The following is a 21,527-nucleotide window of genomic DNA, read 5'->3' as shown; positions in this document are numbered from 1 at the left end:
TGGTCAATGACATGAAGAGAGCTGGGACCACAGCAACAAAGGTTACCATGGTAACACACAACACCATCATGGATTTAAATCCTTCATAACTCCAAAGATCCCCCTGCTCAAGCCAGTACATGTCCAGACCCATCTTAAGTTCTCCAGAGACCGTCTGAATGATCCAGAGGAGCACTGGTAGAAGGATGAAGGATGAAGCATGGGAGTGGAAGCATCATGCTTTGGATGCATGTTGTTGTATTGTCATGCAAGGCTTGCATATCAATACAAAACCAATATGAAAGCTGCTTTTCCTTGTCAGAATCAGTGAATTCACAGGGATCACATAAATGGCTACATTAGGTCACAGATTGTGGCATTCAGGTGTCGCAGACGACATCTCCGATGTTTAAGGTTTAAGTGGGAAAACTTGTAGAACGACTGACAAATGTTGCAGGGAGCTCCAGGTGGAGGGAGATTGTCAGTGTTTGTTTTTGGGTTTTTTAATAATTGCTCCAACAATCGATCACTTCTCATGAAGCTGCTTGCTCATTGTAGATCGGTTCATGAGTTTGACAGCGTTTTGGTCGTGGTGGAGAGGTTACAGTCTGACTGTTTAAGGGTGTGGAAAGGTGTCTTCCATTCAGATAACCAGTTCAAACAGGTGACATTAATAAAGAAAGGAGGATAGAAGATTTTCTTAAATGAGGGATAACAGGTCAGTGAGGAACAGACTACTTTTGTTTGTAGGAGCTAAATACTAATATTCTGTATCATTTTACAAATACATTCTTTAAAAAAGTCAAATTCCTAGATTTTTTTTACATTCTGTCTCTCACAGTTAAAGTGATTCTAATTTAGGCTAAAAACGGTTCAATCATACTTAAAGACCACTGGAAACGCTTTGAAAATAACTCAAAGAAGAAAGTGGGACTTTAAAAACAGCCAGCAAAATATGAGTGAATAAGTGGTCCATTTCTTAAAAAAAAATCAACCGAGGCATTGCCTCAGGGCTGCACGGTGGTGTAGTGGACAGAGGTCTCACCTCATAGCAAGAATCCCTGGTTCAAATCCCAACTGGGAAGTTTCTGTGTGGATTTCCTCCAGCTTCCTCCCCACGGATCAAAAGCATTCATCATAGGTGAATTGGTGTAGCCTGCAACAGACTAGTGACCTGTTTAGGGTGTTCAGTAGCTGGGTCGGGCTCCAGCAGTCCCATGCCCCCCAAAAGGGAGTCAGCAGATCCAGAAGATGGATAGACATGGCCTCAGTGAGACAAGTCATTACACAAAACTGCTTAAGTCTACAATTTAAATGAGCTTTTCTGAATAAACTCAATGTTTAATGCTGCTGAAAAAGACGTGAAATGTCCTGCAATGGCCTTTTAAATGTCCAGAGGTGGTTGTGACTCAAGCTATTAAACAAAATCCAACAAACTTAGTCTCCAAAGACAAAACACAACCCAAAACTTACAGTTATGCTTACAATGTTATGTTTTATGTTAATCAAAGAGTGTCGTTACAAGCAGGCTATTAGAAACTATAAAGCTTTGATTTGCTTTCAGTCACAGAGCATTAGCAGTGAGATCAGCCTGAACTGAACACACCCTTCACACTTGTTCAGGCATGAGCTGCAGTCCTCCGTGTGAGCTTGTAAAAGTCCACAAGCATTCTGGTCTGGCAATCTTTGCACGTGATGAAACTCTCCCCCAGGCAATCCAATTGATTTCTAATGTTGTTTTTGTGATTTTCCCCGTAACTAAGACAGCAGCTGCTCCCACTCAGAGCCACAGAGATGAGTCAGCCGTGAGGCCCTTCCCAGACGCCAACGTTCACACGGACAACACCTCACAGTGGCTCCAGACCCTCTGATTGCTCCAAACACTATCGACAATTGGGATGCAAATGACTCTGGTGCTGTCCTGACTTCCAGGTGTTGGAGCTCCTCCTATGTTGTCAGGGAGGGACACAAAGGAGAGGAACCGCCTGGAGGTTTTTGTGATGAGTCTGGGTGCAGGCTTAGATCATCTGTGTAAGGTGAGGTGAAAACACCAGTTTTTCTTTTTAGCCTTCAATTTATTTGACATGATCAGACCATCGCCATAGGAGGCTGAGCGATCTCAATACCCAACTTTGGGTTTAGCTTCCAGGAATTTCTATCAGAGACAGAAAAGGTAAGCGTCTTTCTTCTTTATGGATTGAATTGCAGGAAGAATCTCCAGTGTTTTTTGCTTTTTTTCTTGACAATGAGAGCGGGAAACAATCTTATCGGAGCCACCTGTCATCAATGAGCTCACAGCTTCATATTCAAATCAGCAAATCTTCACGATCTTTCATGCATGGAAACTTTTTTACATATGTCCAAAGTTATAAGCAACAACGAAAAGACTTCATGTGTGCTTCAGAACTAGAAAAACAGTCTTAAAAAATGTGGCAAGGCAGCTACACCTGCATTATGAGCTGCAGGAAGGGACGATCCGACATGAGGAAGGGGACATCTCTGCCCTGCAAAGCTCCCGTTGGAGATCTTTCCAAATTCCTCCATGTTCTTTTTGTTTTTGTCCTGAAGCTTCAGCTCTGCTTTGTTCTGGCATGTTTGTACACTCCCTGCTCCGACACCAACTCACAACACTTTTCCTGGTTTGCTTCTGGAGTATCTGTCTTTTGCTTTCTGTAATTTGGAGACTCACTCTGGGTTCTTCTTGCAGGAATATCAGCCTCAAGGAGAGTTTTTCCTGAAAGGATTTGGGACTTCTCAGGTGATCATGGCCTTTTCTATCAAAAAGTCCCTTTGGCTCGTCCTCGTCTTTGCGCCTCTGATCTGTTTATCCCAGTCGTCCACAAACAGCTCCGTCAGCCCTGCGTCCTCCACCTTCTCCTCAAACAATACTTACCTGACGGGCGTGCGAGGCTGCGGTGCCAAACTGGATCCGATATACAGGTTCCTGTGCGACCGTCGGGCAGCATGGGGGATCGTGGTGGAGGCTCTGGCCTCCACGGGTTTCCTCTTCAGCGCGGGCCTCCTCTTCTGCCTGCTGGTCAGGTTCCTGTGCACATGTGCGTCGTCCTGCCGTCTCTGGAGCAACAGCTTCGGGGGGACAGTCCTCTGCATATCCCTGTTCCTGCTGGCCACAGCTGGGATCTTTGCCACCACCTTCTCCTTTATAATTCAACACACGCAACTGACCTGCCCCGCCAGGATCTTCCTCTTCAGCGTTCTCTTTTCGCTGGCCTTCTCCTGCCTGCTGGCCCGCTGCTTGGCCATGCTGGGCTTCGCTGCCGCCCGTGGGTGGGGCGAGGCCGCCATGGCTTTAGGGCTCTCGGCGGTGCAGGTCATCATCTCCACTCAGTGGTTGATCATCGTGCTGGTCAGGGACAAGAAGCCCTGCGAGTACAGCCAGCCGGAGTTCGCCATGCTGCAGATCTATGTGCTGTGCCTCATGGTCATCAGCTTGATCATGTCCTTCCACATCCTGTGCCGCTCCTGCTCTATGCACAGCTACAGCTACACAGGGCCCACCAACCAGCAGTGGAGAATGCAGGCAGCACTGATCTGCATCACCCTGCTCCTGTCTGCCTCCATCTGGGTGGTGTGGATCGCTATGCTAACCAGAGGAAACCTTGAGATCGGCCGTCAACCCACCTGGGATGACCCTGTGCTGAGCATTGCCCTGGTGGCCAACGGCTGGGTCTTGCTGATGGGACATGGACTGGTCCAGGTGGCATTCTTCTGCAGTGGAGAGGCCAACTCCAACGACATCCCACTAAACTTCAGAGGCTGGACGAGCTCCAACCCCGACACCGCGGGGCCGGGGAGTCCGAACGGAGGGAGGGAAAATGGGAGGCATGAGACTGAGAGCAACATCAACCAAGGTGAGAAACCAAGATTTCTCCATTTATAGCTGAGCGTAACCCTTTAACACCAACAGCAAAAAAACACGCAGCTAACACGATTCCAACAGATACTGAGGCTGAGAAAGGCAAATTTTCTCAGAGACAGAATCAGCCGGTTTATGCTGATTATGTGAAGCAGAATTCTTGGGGTCCTAAATGTTTTCTTACCATCCTGTCTTATTGGCTAAACACACCTGATCCAGGTAATCAGCAGCAGGTGAGGCAGGATTTCTGGAAAACCAGCAGGAGGCCAGCCCTCGAGGTCTGGAGTTTGACACTTCCCTACTGTAAAGATCACATTATGTGGGATTTGATGTTAATTTCATAGACGTTCAAAGACTTACGGTAATTCAAAGAACACTGGAGCTAAATCTCCAAAAAGAAATAGCACGTTCTATTCTACATTTGAAGCAAAAACAACTACGTGTCGCAGTTCCTCAACTGACCACTGGAGGCAGGTTTCAGTCGTTTCTAATTTCATGATAAAAAGTTCCGCTTCACATTGAAAAAGAAATGTACAGCCTGGCATCAAAAAGCTTTTCGTGTTTTTCGTTTTTTACAACTATTGAGCTCCGTTCATATCAGGCATGTGAAGCACAAACTGCAATCATTCGTTTCTCCTTCATGATCAATTTTTTAAATGGTTGACACTCCCATGAATCAAAAGGGACGCCAGCCATAAGTCACTACCAAAACCAAGTCCCTGATTGGTCAAAGTTCAACCTGGTTTAACTTTCAATGCGTGTTTAGTGGCCGCGCGTTTGTACTTAGAGCCTGAAAACTATAAAAACCTTTGTAGTTGCTCAGGACTGTAATGCACATTTACCCGCGTTTACATAGATATTTGATTGAAAGTGGTTTCTTGCTGCCGAGGTCAGCGTGAACGCAGCCTAAGGTGGACTAACCTGGTTGGAGATGCTTTTATTTTTACATCTGCTTCAAATTAAAGTTTGTTTTTTTCATTTACCCTTTTTAGGTGAGGTTTTAAAAAGTAGAAATCAGAATTTACTCTTAATTTTACTTTATAATTAAACACTGGCCCTATGTACAGTAGTCTTTGTGTACAATTTTATTACATTTTTTAAGAGTTTAATTTAACATAATTAACAATTCATCAGCTCGGTTGTGCTCTAATGTCTCACTTTAACTGCACCTTTCTGTTTATTTGAAGGAAAGCTTGTAAAAGAGTTCATTCGCTTTTAAGCTATTAATCATCAGGTCATAAAAACAGGCGGATAACTGTACAAGCAGGCTTTTACTGTTGCAAGAGGAGGAGCTAAAGCAGAACTGGAGTCACGAAACTCCATGATCTCCAGCCTTCAGGCAGATACAGAAACTAAAGGAGGTGGTTGGTTACTAAGAAGTGTCTTCATTGAATTTAGTCTGAGGGAAACATAAAAAAAAAAACATTTATAATCTGGTTTTCACAATCCTTTACCAACCTTGCTGTTAAACTCATGACAGCTCAGTCATTAGCTAGGAGAATTTCCTGAGTTGGCTTGAATGTGATTCTGTATTATTGTGTCTCATAGTAACAGCAGTCAAAGGGGGCGTGGTCTAAAAGGCAGTCTGAGTTTGAGCTACCCCACCTGTTTGACTGCTCAGCTTCGGAAAGGCAAGGGTCTATGAAAAAAAGCGTCTTTCTACTTTCTTAAGATTCCGTTGTTGCAGTGCTGCCGTTTCTTTAAGCGGAGGAATATTAAAAATCTTTTTCAAAAAATTTATAAACAATTTATGGTTTGTAAAATTAGTAAATGTGTGTATAATCTTTTTTATTTGTAAATAAATGCTAAAAAAAAAAAGAAAATTGATGAGGGTTCTATTCATGTGCACAAGATGCTTTAAAAGTCGCTCTTACTTGTGTTCTGTTGGCGCAGAGTAAGCCCGCCCCCACTTCCCGTCACCATCGAGAGACTCACTCTCTCCTGCTAGCTCCCAGCCCCTCACACCCCCAAACTGAACATTACTAACAGATTGAGGAAAAATATTGGCGATATCCAGTCGTTCAGTTTTGATCCAGATTCCAGCTCAGGCGAGGAAAACAAAGACAAACATGGATCTAGTCGTCTGGATCCGGATACAGATACGGATCAGAATAGAGCGGAGCAGGGACCATGTGGCCCGCCCAGCTTTTTTTTCGACATCACAAATACGATCATTTTTAAACAGCATTTTTCTTCTGCTTCTGAATCACATCAGAAATGTAATTTTTAACTGAATTTTCTTTTCATGCGTCCTTCATCAATCGAAAAATGCCACAAAAACCTGGTAAAAACACCAAATAAACCATTTTCATTGGAATAACTAAAAAAGTTTAATATCCTAAATAATTCACCTGAAAAAGACTGAAAGTCCTAAAACTGATCATCTTTTATGATAAGTTATTTTGAACAAAACTGAGAGCCTACAGTTACATTTGTGCATTTTACTGAATGACTCTTAATTCAAATCATATGTTAATACAAGATAACAGACCATCCATGGTGATCTGCTCATGATCATTATCTACCCCGTCTCTCACAGACAGGACTGATCCAAAACTGCGATCCCCCTATGAGTCCGGCTTCTCCATGGAGGTGAGCAGGACGCGCCACAAATAGACACGAGATCTGTGAGGTGCAGCATGACATGAATGCATCACTGTGTCTTCCAGGAGATCGACCCTGCCAAGGACTACACCATTCCCCGCCCTAAGACCACCAACTACACCGAGCCATATGATTAATAGCTGAGACAGCCGGGCGACCTTTAGGATGCAAGGGTCTGATTTGTAGAACTGTAAATATGATCATGTATATAGTGGAGAGGACATGGGGATGGAGCCGCCAGGGCCTTCATCAGGGAGACAGGGCAGCTCTCGTCTGATGGGAAATCTGTGACAGCTGGAAGCCAGTGTTTCAGGCGTGTGCGGGCTGCATGGTGCTCAGAGATGGTTCATACTGGCCCCCGAAGTGGTAAAGGAGATGTAAGGAGATGTGAAACTGTCACTCTGGAGGTGTTGAGCTGCTGCGGAGCGCATGGGGGCCGGCGTCTGACAACACCACTGCTCAGGAAGGCTGTCAACTCTGCATGGCGGCTTGGTTCTTCACTGGTTTTTATCTGAAGGTCTGCTGTTGCTCCTGTGTGAAAATAAACCCACTAAAGGACTTGTGAAAACCACAGAGAGATGCTTTTTTGATTGTCGAGTGTTTGCATTAATAAAAAATGACCTGATGAAGCTCTAAAATTGTCTATTGAACAAAAAAAAAAGAACAAATGGATCAAATAGAAAGTGTTGCAGTTTGGCCACCAGATGGCAATGTTGAGTCAAATGAGCAGCAGTCTGAAGGGCTGAAAGTCTCCTGACAACCTGATCCAAACATGAAGCTTCCATCAACACACAAAAAATCCAAGTTTTTTTCCATATTTTAATCAAACCGCCTTCAATCTTTTCCGCCATCTTCAATTACTTTGAGCGTGCCATCAAATTGGCATGTGATCTCCAGTGGATTTTGGCAATTAGCAGATATGAGGTTCGGTGCAATCTCCAACCCGTTTAGAGTCATTAACTCCACACCCAATTAAAGCTGGTTATGTCCCGCAGCAGTCCTGGATGGCAAGGACCAGCTCGCTTTCTTCTTCTCTACTTTGCTCAAAAACTCCCAAGAATTTGCATGCACCTGGTACCCGGTGAAAATGAAATTTGGGCCTAGAGAACGACCCCCCTCCCCATAGAAATGATGACATCACAGCAGGAGAAACCGTCAAAATCTCTCAAAAGTAAAATTTCCAAATACACTAACGAAACCAAAACATGTCGGGGATATAAAAAGGAACTTTCAAATTATTATGGGATGGCAACATGACCTACGGCTTGGTGGCCATTTCTGTAGCAAAGCATGACATTTTGAGATTTTCACTTTTTTGCACAATATTGGAAAAGAAAACTTTATTTTGTGCCATTTTTTATTAAATTTCACACACAGTCTACACCTGGAAGTGAAGTATAACTGACCTTTGACCTCAGGAGAGGTCGCCATCTCATATTTTCCATAAAAAACCACAGCTTTAAACTCCTATGGATTAGGATGCATCACCACCCAACTCCTTGAGCATCTTTGGGAAACGACTTGGGGAAAAAATGTTGGCTGTTAAGTTTGAACAGTGTTAGAAATTACATATACCGGTACCCGTTTGTCACCCCTGGGTGACTAAAACGTTTTTTTTAAAATGTTGCGTTGGCAATAAAACCAACAGAAATAAGTGCGTGCATATTAACATATATCTTTTTTTCTTTTAAGAATGCATCGCCTGCAGCTTTTACCCGTCTTGCAGAGGTAGAAGGAGGCATTAAAGGTCATGTGGCACCAGCTCAGTCAATGAGGGCGAATAAAAAGCGAGCGGCAAAGGCAGGACTTCGGGCTATCCTACGCCGCTCGCGGCTTTGATTCCCCATGGTTTCCCCTTTTGGCCGGACGAGGCGGTGGAGGATTTGGGTTTAGGAGAATCGATGCAACTGCAGCTGTGGTGTGCAAAGTTTGTACGTTTCTGGTGACGTCAATTCTCTGTGGTTCCATTCGTGAACAGATTTATGGAAACCCTAAGGACAGTTAAGAATGGTCAGAGAAGCCTTCATAAAAACCAAACCGTTTATTTATTATGTACATTCAATAATAATGAGGATAATAAACTAGATGCATACAACAATGGCAAAATTAAACATTGTGAGAAAACACGTCACTTTAAAAAAAGAAATCACTTGGATGAATGGGTTTTTAAGAGCATGTGACCCCAAAAAGAAAAGAAATAAATGTGTCCACATGCAATTGAAACCCACTTATTAAATCTCTGTACAGAACGTCCCACAGCGCGGGGCGGGGGAGGGGGGTCCATGTCAGCAGCTGAGGAGAGCCTTCACCGAAACACGCTCAGCTTCACTTTTCAGAAGCCGTCGACGGGAACCTGACTGAAGTTTGCGCCTGATTTGAAAGGTGATCACCGTGGCGACCACAGAGGCTTGCAGCTGAAATTACCCACAATCCCAAACCTGACTAACTTTACTGTCTCAAACCCATGGAGCTTCGCTGCACTTCCTGTCACTCCTGCAGCATCACAAACACCTCCTCCTCGCCCTCCAGCATTTGGGTTCATGCACAAATGGAAAACACGCCTTCCCGCCTTCACGAACATGCATAGCCACACATCTGGAAATACTCGTAAAGCACAATAACACAAAAAGGAGGTAATGCTCGTCGGAAACACTCACTGGACCTACTGCGCAGTCACACCAAACAACAGATCCATCCCCACAGAGTCCAGCGGGGGCGCCGTTACTGTCAGCTCAGGAATAGTGGCTCAGCTTCACAACATGCCCCGCCCCGCCGGAGCCCCCACGCTCAGCGCTGGAGGGCCCCTCGTGCTGGGCCTCTGTTGATGCAGAGCACCCTCCCCTCCGTCCTCCTGCGCGTCCCTCATGTCTCCCATTTGATCGGATCTCCTTTGCAGCAAACGCATCGAGCGAGTCAGCTTCCACCACTGATGCGGATCGGAAAAACCTCAAACGACAACGACCACCTTGTGATTCCCCTCCGGGTGCTGCTACAACACTGCACTGTAAAAACTCACAGACAAACAACTAAAAGGAAAAGAAACCAGCACAAAAGTAGGAAATGTATCGGGACTAAAACGATGTGCTTCTCTTTTAAAAAAAGTCTTTGGAACCAAACAGCTGCAAAAAAAGTCGATGAAACACAAACATGGCTGACCGGTCGCCTTTTCGGGACGTCCTTGACCGTTTTAGGGCGAGCCATCCGTGACAGCATGATCACGGAAACGACTCCCCCGTGTAGAAAAATGAATATAAATAGACAATCGATGACAGAATCCCATCATTTCACACTTCATTTCACTGGATCAGCCACAGCTTTCCTGATGGGATCCACTAAGTCCAGATCTTCTCATTGACTGCAGATCTAAACTATGATGATCTCATTTGTCTCCCCGCTTCGCTGGAATGGAAGATGCTTCAGGATGCAGAAATGTACAGGAGACGCTCTGGCAGATCAAAGAGGAGTGGAAAAAACCCAGATTTCACTATCTGAGGACAGAAACGCTGCAGATAGAATCAACAAAACGTGCAGAAATGAGTCAACAGACTGAATACGTCCACATCTCTTCTCATTTCTATGCAGCTCCTTATTAATGGCAGAAAAGACAAAAGAAAGTTGAGGTAATGCAGAAAAGAAGAGTCACTTTTTTCTTTGTCGCTTTTTTTCTTTTCTTTTTTTTTTTTTGCGTTTGGTTTTTTTTTCTCGGAGGGTTTTTCCCCCCCCCAACACTTGGGATAAAAGTTGTCATTTGAAAGTGACAACAAAAACAAGGAGGATATAGTAAATAGTTGCTGAAAGACGAGTGGTTTGCTGAGAGTTCAGGATTCTAGCTTTGGAAAAAGTAAACAATATTTTCCTATTTGTCCTGATTTTGGATTCTTTTTCTTGATTCTATAGCGTTGAACTGCAGGGATGGTGGTAGAAGGATGTAGCTTGATATCGATGTAGTGTCTAAAAGTACCGTTGTACAATAGTGTGATTCAGAACGGGAGGAACGTGGAGGACGCTGGTCGCCTGCTGCTAACTGCACAGCTCAGATTGGGCAGTGGGTCCAGTTCATCGGCTCGGAGGAGAAAGGGCTTTGTAGTGTGGCAGATGGAGCAGCGGTCCTCCGCCCCTCAGGTCCTTAAGTGTTCGATAACATCCCCAGTCCTGCCCGGACGTGCAAAGCAACAGCAGACTCCAGCTTTCGGGGGGGCTGTCCTGGCAGTTTCTCACTGATTCTACGTCAGACGGAGGAGGCAATGAGCCTTCAGGCTACAAAAGGGGGAGAAAAGAACTAAACGGGTGAGTTGGAACTATAGTCTGCCAGCAGAGAAATGGATGGGAGCTCTTGCCACAGGGGGGCTGGGGCAGATGGGGGTTCCTCAGGTGCAGTTTGTTGGTTCTAGTAAGGAGCAAACCTGCTGTATCCCGCTCGATATAAACTGGCCTGAAAGACACACAGAAAGAACGGGATCTCACTCAGATATACAGAACAATAATCCAGACATGCTTCATTCTGCCTGGAACTCCTGATGCTTTTGGTTTTCCGTTACGTTCATGGAAAATGGGAGAGGAACGGTTTGATTCTTTCAGACACTTTCTGCTTTTAAAGAGATAAAAAAGTTCTAAATATTTTTAGTAAGAAAAATGATTCAAACTTTTTCAGACAAACATATTTCTCATTTAAACTCTGCTTTGAAAAATAGTTAGTTCTGTTGGACAAAGTCGTTTGGATTCAGTTTTCAGCACTTTTTTCTGATTTTTTTGGAATTACACGCAATTCTTTAATAAACTATGCTCATTAACTGGTTTTATTGGTCAGCAATTTTCATTTTTTCAACAATGTTCAAACATTTCAGCAAGTTAACTTTTATCCCAACAGAATAATGTCAGGTTTTTGGGTTCCAGACCCACCCCAATGAAAGTTGTGTTTTTGGTCTTTTTAACATGTTACTGTGGCCTTCTTCTTAACTTAACTTAATTTGCATTTCCTTATTCAAATTGTTGTAATTCAGTAGCATAAATGCCATCTGAAAAAACTTGTAGCTGTTCTGCTAACTACAACCAGCCACAAGCTCCCTGCTCCGCTCCACTCTGATGCTTCCGCTTTTACACAAATAGATCCGTTAACGTCTTTGTTTTCCTCGTCTGAGATGACATCTGGCTGATGCCGAAAAACTTCAATATTGGTCGCCATTTTTGTTATAGCGGTAATGTTAGGTGGCGGGTGTGAGGGGCTGTAAGCTAGTGGGAGAGCGTGTAAACAGAGAGCTCTCAGCGACAGGAAGGGAGGTGGGGCTACTCCAAGCCCACGGACCCGCCTACAACCAAGGAGGTGAATTTCTAATAACTACTGCCGCACTGCAGGAACAAAGTCATAGAAAACGGCAGGTTTATGGATTTAGGCTTAAAATGTCAGAACCAACTTCCTCAAATTCTTTGGCATTGAGGAAGTCAGTTGAAAACTTTGGCAAAAATTTCAGATCTTAAAATCTCCTCCTGCCTGAAAGGAAATATTATTTTTTCATTTTTATATTTTCTCTGTTTCATTCCCTTCCCAAACTTCCTGTTTCCTTAGGGGGGGGTTGTCTGTTTGTGACATAAAGCTGATGTCTCTCTTCCTGATGATGTCAGAGCTCCTGCAGGGTTCCTCACCATGGCTCCCACTCCGTACGCAGCGGCGGCTGGAGCCAGGGCGTGGTATGGATCCGTGGTGTACACCCGACCATAACTGGAAGCACAAAGCAAAACGGGGACGTTTATTTATGTTCTTTGAAGGTCATTCCACTGATGGCTTTAGACAGAGGAAAGAAGCGGGTCACCTTTGACCTAAACAGTTCCTTCACCTTTTTCAGGTCTGTGATCCTCCGGCTGAATCTCAGGTGTGACATTGTGATAAAATTGTATTTCATTTCTGATGTGGCGCTCCACACCAAGCTCTTTGGCGTGCCTCACCTGTCACTGTAGGCAGCAGCTGCAGCGGTTGCTCCGGTTACGGCAGCAGGTTGGGCGTAGCGGTAGGCGGCGGCAGCGGCGGCGGCAGCAGCAGCAGGGTAACCTCCCTGCAGACACACGCAGGCATATGTCATCAACATATCCCTCATGAAACTTCAGCTTGGATGTGTGAATGAAAGAAAATGCAACAAACTGACATTTTGACTAAAGAAAATCTAACGCTGTGATGACTGTGTGATCATTTCTAGAGATGTTCACGACAAAAAACTTTCAGTTTATTGTTTAAAGCTGTATCCCAAAAGTTTATAGTGTTGATTTCGGATAAAAATGTCACGTTTTATCTGATTATACCCACTAGTGACAGTTTTAGGTGAACAAAACCTTAGGTAAAGTAATTATTTTTATTTATGGACTTTTCTTCTCAAAATGTTGATTATTCTTCAAATTGAAGTCCCAATTTTTTAAAAGTGTTCCCCAGTAGTCTTTAAATTGTGATTATGCCATTTTTAGGCTAAATTTTAAAAAAAAAGTGTCATTTTCTAGGACATAGTTTCTGCAGAGCTGCAGTAGTTTGTTAGATATAGCCTGCCTTCATTTCCCATGATCCTTTTGTTTACACTCTCTCTAACCAGCTTACAGCCCCCCACAACCCCAACCTAACTTTACCAGTACAACAAAAATGGCGAGCAATATTATAGCTACAGTTTTGAGTCAGATGTCCGCTCAGATGAGGAAAACAAAGACGTACATGAATCTAGTTGTCTACAAGTGGAAGCATCAGAATGGAGCAGAGCAGGAAGTTTGTGCCCCGCTGATTGTAGATTTTATGTAAAAACTACAAGCTTTTTCAAACGGCATTTTTTCTTCTGCTCCTGATTCACAACAATTTGAATAAAAAAATACTCAGAAACGCAATTTTAATCTTCATTTTCTTTATGCAGGTCCTCCATCTTCAGAAAAATTCTACAAGAACATGTTTAAAACAGCCAAAACACGATTTTTATTCAAATGGATCTTTTTTCCTGGAACAATCGCAATAAAATTCAGAAGGGGGTACAACTGTTTTTGTTGTTTTAATTATTTGTAATGAATAAAAAATAAAAAAAGCATTCATTCTAAATGTCAGTTTTTTGCATTGATGGTGTCATAAGGAGATGTGTTTTGTGTAGTGATGTTTTGTTATTGTGGGACAGCAGTGAGGTTTTAAAAAAGGTTTTGTTGCCACTACAGGGGAGGTAAAACTGTAAAGGAAACACAGAAACCTCCCTGCTTTTGACAGACTCAGATATGAAGAGACACATGGAGAAACACCCACAGTCTGAGGACACGGACAGACGCTTCAGGGAAAGTTTCCCTTTTGTTACCATCATTAGACAAAAAAGGTGAGAAACACGCGCACAAACACATCCACACAAGCCTTGACAGACACTAAAATCATCGCCTCACACTGAGCCAACATGCAGGAGCCCAAACTCCATTTCAAGCCTAAAGAACAGTAATAATCCACTGTTATCCCACTGCAAAAAGGCCTGCTCAGGAAAGCCAAGAACAGACAGCAAGAAACACTGTTATGAAACCCTCGGAGTGCAAGGAGCGAAAGGAGGTCACGGAGCAGTGAGATTTCATGTCTCCGTGCAGCAGCTGATCAGCACATGCTTCGATTTTATCCTGGGAGGGGCTGTTAATTGAGGAAGATGGCAGCTTCCCCATTTCCACATTAACCTCTGAAGCCGGAGGGCTTTTAGTGCGACTGTGGACACGAGCCGACCATGATTCAGGGGAAACCAAAGAACCAAACACTAAAACTTTTATGAGCAAAGTCAGCAGTTGAAACCACGACATGAACATGACATGAACATGTGAGAAACATCCATTACAGCAGCATCAGAAAAGTTTCAGATAATCATTTTTTTAATAGTTTCCTTTAAAAACGTCAAATAACTCCAGGGAAACTAATAAAGTTTATTCAAAAGAATTTACATAGAACAAAAGCACCTTCTGCTACTGTTTTGTCAGGCAAGAATCTCGAAATGGTTTGTAAGACTTGTGAGAATGACATTTTAGGGCGTTTGTTTCCTCGATACCGTGAGATACAGTCTGAAGCAGCTGGATGGCCAGTTGGATGTAAGGCTGGTGCGCAGGAAACCAAGGTTTGATTTCCAGGGAGCCCAATGAGCTTTAGCCAATGTGGGTCCTTAGGCAAGACCCTTCACGCTACTGCCTACCTACACTATATTACCCAAAATATTGGCTCACCCTTCCAAATGATCAGAATCAGGTGTCCCAATCGCTTGTCCTGCCCACAGGTGTAGAACATTAAGCACTCAGGCATGCAGACTGGAATGTGCCGCTCTCAGGAACTCAGGGAATTCCAGAGTGGGACTGTTATAGGAGCCCACCTGTGCTGCAAATTCAGTCATGAAATTTCCTCACTCCTGAATATTCCACAATATTGTAAATTTGGTGAAGGAGGAATTATGGTGTGGGCTTGTTTTTCAGGACCTGGACTTGGCCCCTTAGTTCCAGTGAAAGGAACTCTGAATGTTTCAGGATGCCAAAACATTTTGGACAGTTCCATGTTCCCAACCTTGTGGGGACAGTTTGGAGCGCCCCCTTCCTCTTCCAACATGACTGTGCAGCAGAGCACAAAGCAAGGCCCATAAAGACAAGGATGACAGAGTCTGACATGCACAGAGTCCTGACCTGAACCCCATAGAACACCTTTGGGTTGAATTAGAGCGGAGACTGAGATCCAGACCTTCTCCACCAACATCAGTGTGTGACCTCACCAATGCACTTTTGGAAGAATGGTCAGAAATTCCTAAAAAAACACTCCTCAACCTTGTAGACAGCCTTCTCAGAGGAGTTGAAGCTGTGATAAAGCTTAGGTTATTAGGAATGGGACGGCACTTCAGTTCATATGTGAGTCAAGGCAGGTGAGCCAATATTTTTGGTAATATAATGTTTGTAGCCACAAGGGGACCTGGGTCTGGGTCCTCCTGTGCCGGTCCCCAGCCCGGATAAAGTACAGGGCTGTGACAGGAAGGATATCCAGCGTAAAAACTCTCTCAGTGAAAGAATCAGTTAAAGCTGCTTCACTGTGGCAACCCCAGACGGGATATGCAGAAAGGTGAACAACAGTGAGATAAAGTAGTGCAAGTAAAACACTCTCATCCAGAAAAACCTACAAATGTATGAACTAAGCAAGAAGTTTTAAAAAGTAGTTGCTTCAGTGAAAGGACTTTTGTCAAACACTGAGAAATGGGATGGTATTTAAAACAAAATCAGGCATTTTTCAATGATCAGATAAAAAAAGTATTAAAATTGAAAGTCAGTTTCTTTCAAAGGTTTTTTTTTGTCTTTCACTTTTCTACAGAAGAGTTCGTTGTTTACTTCATAACAGAAGTGTTTGCAGATGACATGGATGTCCAATGAACCATCATCATCTTCCACCGCCGTGCTTTAGCGTAGAGTCAGGCTCCAGTTGGAACACGAAGATAAAAAAAACTCCACTTTATGAGGATCTGTAAAACTGTTCTTATGTTTTCCTTCAACTTCAGAGACTTTGTGTCCAACGTTCCAAACAAACATGATATTCTGGTCATCTAACTGCTTCTGTATGAGCAGAAAATGAACGGATTTGACAAAAATGTGAAAAAAGCCTTTTACTATAGTGCTATTATATGAAAAAATATATATAAATATTACAGGGAGAAAACTAACAAGTACAATGACTTTATAGATGTACAGAACTAACAATATGGTAGCAAGTAGCTTATTAGTATGTTCCACATCTTTTTTATTTTATTTACTAAATAAAAAGCAAAGAGATCAAAGCTGTGGTGATGTTGGGCCTGTCTGATAATAGGAACCAAAAAGACCAGATCACTGTTATTGGCAGAAAACTACAAGACGGGGCACTAACGTTTGCTCATATGAGGTGTTTATATTCTTGCAAAACATCAAAAAATGTTAATACTATTTTCAGAATATGAAACGTTAAGATTTATATTTGCTGCTGTAATAAATGTGGTTGAAAAAAGCATGGAAAGCTTTGACAGACTGGTTTAGACACAGAGAGAAGCTGCTCCCAAACCAGCCAAGCAGACACAGAATAGAAGAGCTCTCTTTGGAGCATACTGGAAGGAAGCGTCTCCGTCATCAAGTTTAGTAGCTTAATCAACAAACTCTTTCTGATCCACAACTGGAAGCAGCAACACACTTCAGTGAGTTAGTAGACACACACAATAAAAGAGTGAAATCCTAAAGCAGCTCTAACTTCCTTTATTAAAACTCAAAGAGAAAAAAGCTCCGGGTCAGAAGATGATTCTTAAATCAAAGGAGGTAGTAAAGTGAAGCAATGCACACTGTGATGAGTCGACCCTACCTGAGGCAATCTGGGACTAAGGACTGAGTCCTGAAACACTAGTCTATAGAGAGAACAGAAACAACTGTTGTCAACCTGGACACACACACACACACACACCCACACTGACGCACTCAGACACACACAGCCACATCCGCCTACAGAGCAGCCTTTGTTCTGGTGGCAAACTTTCATCTTTCTATCAGGTAAAGTCTCTTTTTACCGATTTTATATTAAAAACATACACTTTCATCGGCTACATGTGAAAACAAATAGGCAAATGTTTGATTCCTGCAGGGGGAGATTGTAAAAAATCCCTTCCATGCTTTATAAATGAAGGTTTTGTAGGTCTGACCATGTGTTTCACCACTCTGCAGGCAGCTCTGTGCAGCGCATGACTGCATGCACATGCAGAATTACCCCAGAGAAGAAAACCATAGGCGTGACGGGAGGGACAGATGTGTCGTGTAGTCTGGGAGTAGAAATTACTTACATAGAGGTCTGCCGCTCCGTAAAACCCATCCTGATACACCACGCTGGGAGGAGGAGAAGGTAGCAGAAGAGGAAAGAAAGAGGAGGAAGTGGAGACAGGTACCAGGAGTGCAAATGATGGGGAGGAGGGAGGGGTGCACAGTCCCAAACCCAGGGTGGAGGAGGATCACAACAGAGCAAAACACAGGAGAGAGGACAGCAAGAGAGAGGAGGACAGAGAAAAAGTGGTTATTTCACACCCATGCAGCATGCAGCGGAAACAACTTCCATTGAAGCGCCACAAGTGCAGCTAAAACATGAAACGAGGCACTCGTGGGGCTCATACATGAAGTTCATTAAACAGAAACGAGACCTTTAACCACCATTGTTCCCCAGCTACAAGAGAAACCAAGGCATGGGGAGGGGGGGGTGTAGGTTTTAGTGGAGCAGATTTGGAGGGGGAGCATTTGCTGCATTCATCAATTTCACCTCGCTTAGCTGGGTTTAATTGGATCTTCGTGAGTAACCAAAAAACATTATTCGGTCAATTATGCTTACGGTCAGAAAAAAAACAAAACAATCACAGCAGTCACGACCCCGTCAGCCAATCATCACAGCATAACAATGGCATGCACAGAGCACAAAGTGAGGGGACAAAAACAACAAAAACAGGTCAAAAGGAAAGTGAATCGCTTGTAGCAAATCTGTGCAAACGTTTGCTTTGTGGGTGCTTATGCAAATCTGCTGATGGTGGTATCTGCCTGCTTATTCAAATGAACCTTCAATGGGGCAATTCCATCAGGGTGTCACACTCGGCTGAATGGCTTCTGATATGACAGACCCTCTGCCAGCTGTAAAGAGTGCGGTGTGAATAATGTCGACGTGACTGAGCTGCACAGAGACCTGCTCAAACAGAGTTTGCAGTAATTATTCATGAGGTGCCACTCAGTTGATTTGCCTAAGCACTGCACAAAATAGATGTTGGAAGGTTTTCTGTTTGTGAAATGTTCCAACTTCCACAGAATTGGGGGGCAACATGTGAAGTCATCAGCTGATGTTTACAGAAGAGGTATGTTTTTTTTTACCCAGGGTAGGCAGGAATGGCAGCCTGAGGCACGGCGGCCCGAACGGCGCTGTAAACGGGCCGGCCGCGGCCCCGGAGGTGGGCGCCGCGAAATGCTGCTGCTGCTGTGGTGGCTGCAGCTGCTGCGGCTGAGGGGTATGGAAAACCTGGAACTGCAGGAGGGGAGCAGGGGGGAGAAGGACATTAGCAAATGTGGGTGAGATGGAGGAGAAGTGAAATAGGAAAGAGAATCTCACTGAGGCTCATTTGAACCAAGACGGTCTAGCAGACTGAAGAAATTAGCAAGGAATAACAAGAAGTAACAAAAATGTCGTCCCTTCCAGTGGTGAAGTACCGGTATGCTTTTTTGGAGCAGACAATTTGAAGCAGTTAGAATTAAAGCTAATGTTGAGGCTGACTAGCAACAAGGAACAGGCTCTACTACAAAGACCTTCAAGCATCATATATTGATGATCACCTTTAGTTTCTCTCAACTCTTTGTCATCCGCTCCATGATTTCTCAGTGGGAGGACTTAAAATCACAGGGTGTTTAAATCTGTATTTTGTATTCCTTTAAATATTTATATTAATGTTGGTTTTAAACGATAGCTAACCGCTGATCATTCAGTTTCAGAAAGGCCCTTAAGACATGTTTCTCCAGCTTTTTGACCTTTTTGTTTTAGTCTGTTTTAAAATGAGGTCAACCCAAACTGAATTACACCACTACTGCTACTATGCCTTTCCATTGAGCCACTGAGTGAACCAGCACCTGCTTTAACTTAGGGGGTAAACGAAGATTAGCCCTTTGGCCCAAAGTTCAGATAAATTTGAACACTTGCTGAACCAAGTGAATTGTTTATGGAGGTGAGGTCTGGCCCAAACCAAGAGATGAATTAGGAACATGATGATTTGATCCACTCATTTGTGTTTCTAGTTGAGACTGGGACAGCTGGGTTTTATGTAAGCAAAAGCAGATCATGGACAACACAGAAAAAAACATTTCTGGACCCAAACTCCAGCTTTTGTTTAATTGTGTTGTAAATGTGATCCATTTCACATAGAGGTGAATGTGGACTGGCTTGCTCGTGTAAAAAGACACCTAATGGTTCCTTGATAAAAATCATGGCTCCGGCTATTTTTCTTTTCTAACACGCCTGAAGCAAGAAGACCGATGGTTCTGCAGTGGTTAGGCTGAAACAGCACAGGTGTGAATGTGCTCTTTAAACCATCCAATGTGAAGGCTTACCTGCATAAAGCTCCGGTCCGTACACGGCCCCCACCATTGGACTCAATTTCCACCCTGCTGATAGTCACAAAGGACAGTTAGAGGAGAAGAACCAGTGTAAAAAGGCAATCCTACTTTACATAAAGCACTACATTGTTTGATATTTTATTGTTTATTCGTACACTGGACATCCATAAATTCATTCATATTCAATTCAAATTATTCTAAAGTCAGACTAAAAAGCTACCAGCATGAAAATGGAACATACCACTAAGTTCATCATGAAGTATTCATAAGATTTAGGATGCAGGTGCATACGGGTGATGCCGTCGCATAGTGTCCTTATAGCACACTCTAGTCATTAATAAGGTGGCTCCCTACTGACTGCCCAAATGCTGGGAACACGGGGTGTGCAGCGAATAAGTAAGTGCCCGTAGGATGCCCACACAAACTACACTGTCTGATTCCTAATTTCTAACAGCCAGGCTCTGCGCAAGGAGTGCGCCACTGGCGTGCAAGGAGGACGCACGTATCACGTGAACAGCACCAACGGGCCCTTGGCACAGTGATCAGGGTTTGGTGGGGGCAAAAAAGTGAAAAATCTGTATGACACGCCTCCGTCTCGCCTGTCCTTTACTTGTTTAAGTCACTATGTTCTGATGCTTGTGCTCAGAAAATCATCTACGACCTTCACATTTTGCCCATTTTCGCCCCAAACAGTCCATATCTACCGGTAAGGGCAGTTGTGGCTAAGAAATAAAGCCAGGTCTGCTTTATGAGCTCCAGCGCAAAGCCTCACCATTAACTTTAACAATGTTATTATCAAACTCAATAAAACTCCCTTTCTACTTAAAATATAAGGCAACAAGCCTAACAAGGACAGATTTAATTTAAGCACCAAAACAGGAGAAACTTTGCCGTCTTTAAATCCTTTAAAAATGCCTGGAAACCTGAGACACATTACAATATCAGGTAGTGTCAGCTTATTTTCCACACACCAACACAAATCTATAATTCATAGCACTCCGACTCTCAACCTGCACATTTCCTCTCAGCTTTAACAATCGTTTGTGTGCTTCGCCGTTACCATAGGGCAGCGTGCTGAGAGCCTCTCCGTTAGGGTAAGGGCTGACCATTTTCTTGTTAGTCATCACCCTGGCGGTGGCATTATTCACCTGGGGATAGAGAGGCAGACGGTGAAGAGCAAAAACACGATGGATCACAGCAAGAAGAGGAAAAACAACGGAAAGTCTACGCTCGTGTTTGCTATGATGACCGCCTCCGTGTTTTGATTTTTAATCAAAAGAATCCAGGAGCATCTAGAGGTCCATAAAGATGTCGAGATGTCATTTCATATTCAGTAGTGACAGCTTAGTCTGAGCTATCTGCGTGTTAAAGTGGAGATTGTTAAATCATGTAGCCATGCAACACAAAGCAATTTGTGCAGATAAGATTTGGATGAGTCACTGGAGAAATGCAAGATTGGAAGAAAAGAAACTGCATATTTTTAGGGGCATGCACAGGTGGAGGGTGCCAGCGATTTCGTTTTAGGAATGTGTGCATGATGACTGACATTTCAGGCTAATGCTTTCAGCCCAAGATGGCTGATAATCTCCCCTCCAAGCTTCAAAGGCCCCCACTCTGGTCCCTTCATCTATCTTCATCATCCTTTGATGGGCTTTAAGAGACGGAGACAGTGGCTCACATTAATAACTCGCTCCGTCCCGAGTGTGCCGTCGAAGCCGCGCATTTAAATGTGTGGTCGGCTAAAGATTCCTGACCTTTTTTTCGCGAGACGAGCAGAGTGTTTGCATGCGACAAAGGAAAAGAGACGGGAAAGCAGGAGCTTCTTTTTGCATGCAGGCTGCACAGCCAGAAGGCCATTAAAGCCTCTGCTGCTGCTCGCATTCCCCTCTCCCGGTGAGTCATGTTCTTTATCTGCAGTGCTGCATTCAAATGAGAATGAGGTTTACCTAATTTTTCCCTCATTGCAGATGACAAG

At 43.7% G+C, this 21,527-nt stretch overlaps 2 protein-coding genes across 18 annotated transcripts in view; one reads left to right on the top strand and one right to left on the bottom strand.

Annotated features, from left to right (window-relative positions):
- Window positions 1-1,826: 1,826 nt before the first annotated feature.
- Window positions 1,827-7,031, top strand: LOC101175241 (G-protein coupled receptor family C group 5 member D). 4 transcript variants are annotated; one of them, XR_013657702.1, is made up of 5 exons: window positions 1,827-2,015; window positions 2,687-3,851; window positions 5,405-5,487; window positions 6,396-6,448; window positions 6,526-6,613. XR_013657702.1 is itself a non-coding variant. In XM_078951354.1 (4 exons), the coding sequence occupies exons 1-4, from the start codon at window positions 1,929-1,931 to the stop codon at window positions 6,595-6,597; spliced, it is 1,377 nt and encodes a 458-aa protein (XP_078807480.1). In that variant the 5' UTR covers window positions 1,834-1,928; the 3' UTR covers window positions 6,598-7,031. The 4 variants fall into 4 exon arrangements, 2 of the variants coding, with proteins under 2 accessions (XP_078807480.1, XP_011476830.1); XR_013657703.1 differs by having other exon boundaries at window positions 1,957-2,152; window positions 6,526-7,031; XM_078951354.1 differs by lacking the exon at window positions 5,405-5,487 and having other exon boundaries at window positions 1,834-2,015; window positions 6,526-7,031.
- A 1,455-nt stretch (window positions 7,032-8,486) lies between these two features.
- LOC101159019 (RNA binding protein fox-1 homolog 2) overlaps window positions 8,487-21,527 on the bottom strand; it is a 55,132-nt gene continuing 42,091 nt past the window's right edge. For 3 of the 14 annotated variants that reach the window (XM_011478532.4, XM_078951350.1, XM_011478533.4), the window contains 7 exons: window positions 20,613-20,700; window positions 19,547-19,603; window positions 18,323-18,473; window positions 17,260-17,302; window positions 12,401-12,507; window positions 12,101-12,176; window positions 8,487-10,892 (listed from right to left, as the gene is read on the bottom strand). In XM_011478532.4, coding sequence (XP_011476834.1) covers window positions 10,848-10,892; window positions 12,101-12,176; window positions 12,401-12,507; window positions 17,260-17,302; window positions 18,323-18,473; window positions 19,547-19,603; window positions 20,613-20,700 — 567 coding nt within the window. In that variant the 3' untranslated portion in view covers window positions 8,487-10,847. Of the gene's footprint in view, window positions 10,893-12,100; window positions 12,177-12,400; window positions 12,508-16,787; window positions 16,831-17,259; window positions 17,791-18,318; window positions 18,474-19,546; window positions 19,604-20,612; window positions 20,701-21,527 lie in introns of those variants that run through there. The other 11 variants (XM_004071813.5, XM_078951351.1, XM_078951353.1 and 8 more) reach the window with 8 other exon arrangements.

This window comes from Oryzias latipes, chromosome 8, assembly GCF_053564925.1.
Source record: "Oryzias latipes strain Hd-rR chromosome 8, Olatipes_Hd-rR_3.1".
Taxonomy (NCBI): Eukaryota; Metazoa; Chordata; class Actinopteri; order Beloniformes; family Adrianichthyidae; genus Oryzias; species Oryzias latipes.
This window is presented reverse-complemented; position numbering and strand designations above follow the sequence as displayed.

What these genes read in the sequence shown, in the direction of transcription:
- LOC101175241 (XM_078951354.1), top strand. Translation starts at nt 1,929, where the DNA reads ATGTTGTCAGGGAGGGACACAAAGGAGAGGAACCGCCTGGAGGTTTTT. An exon ending in GCTTAGATCATCTGTGTAAG is followed by an intron (nt 2,016 to 2,686) that starts GTGAGGTGAAAA and finishes TTCTTCTTGCAG; the next exon opens with GAATATCAGCCTCAAGGAGA. An exon ending in AGTCCGGCTTCTCCATGGAG is followed by an intron (nt 6,449 to 6,525) that starts GTGAGCAGGACG and finishes TGTGTCTTCCAG; the next exon opens with GAGATCGACCCTGCCAAGGA.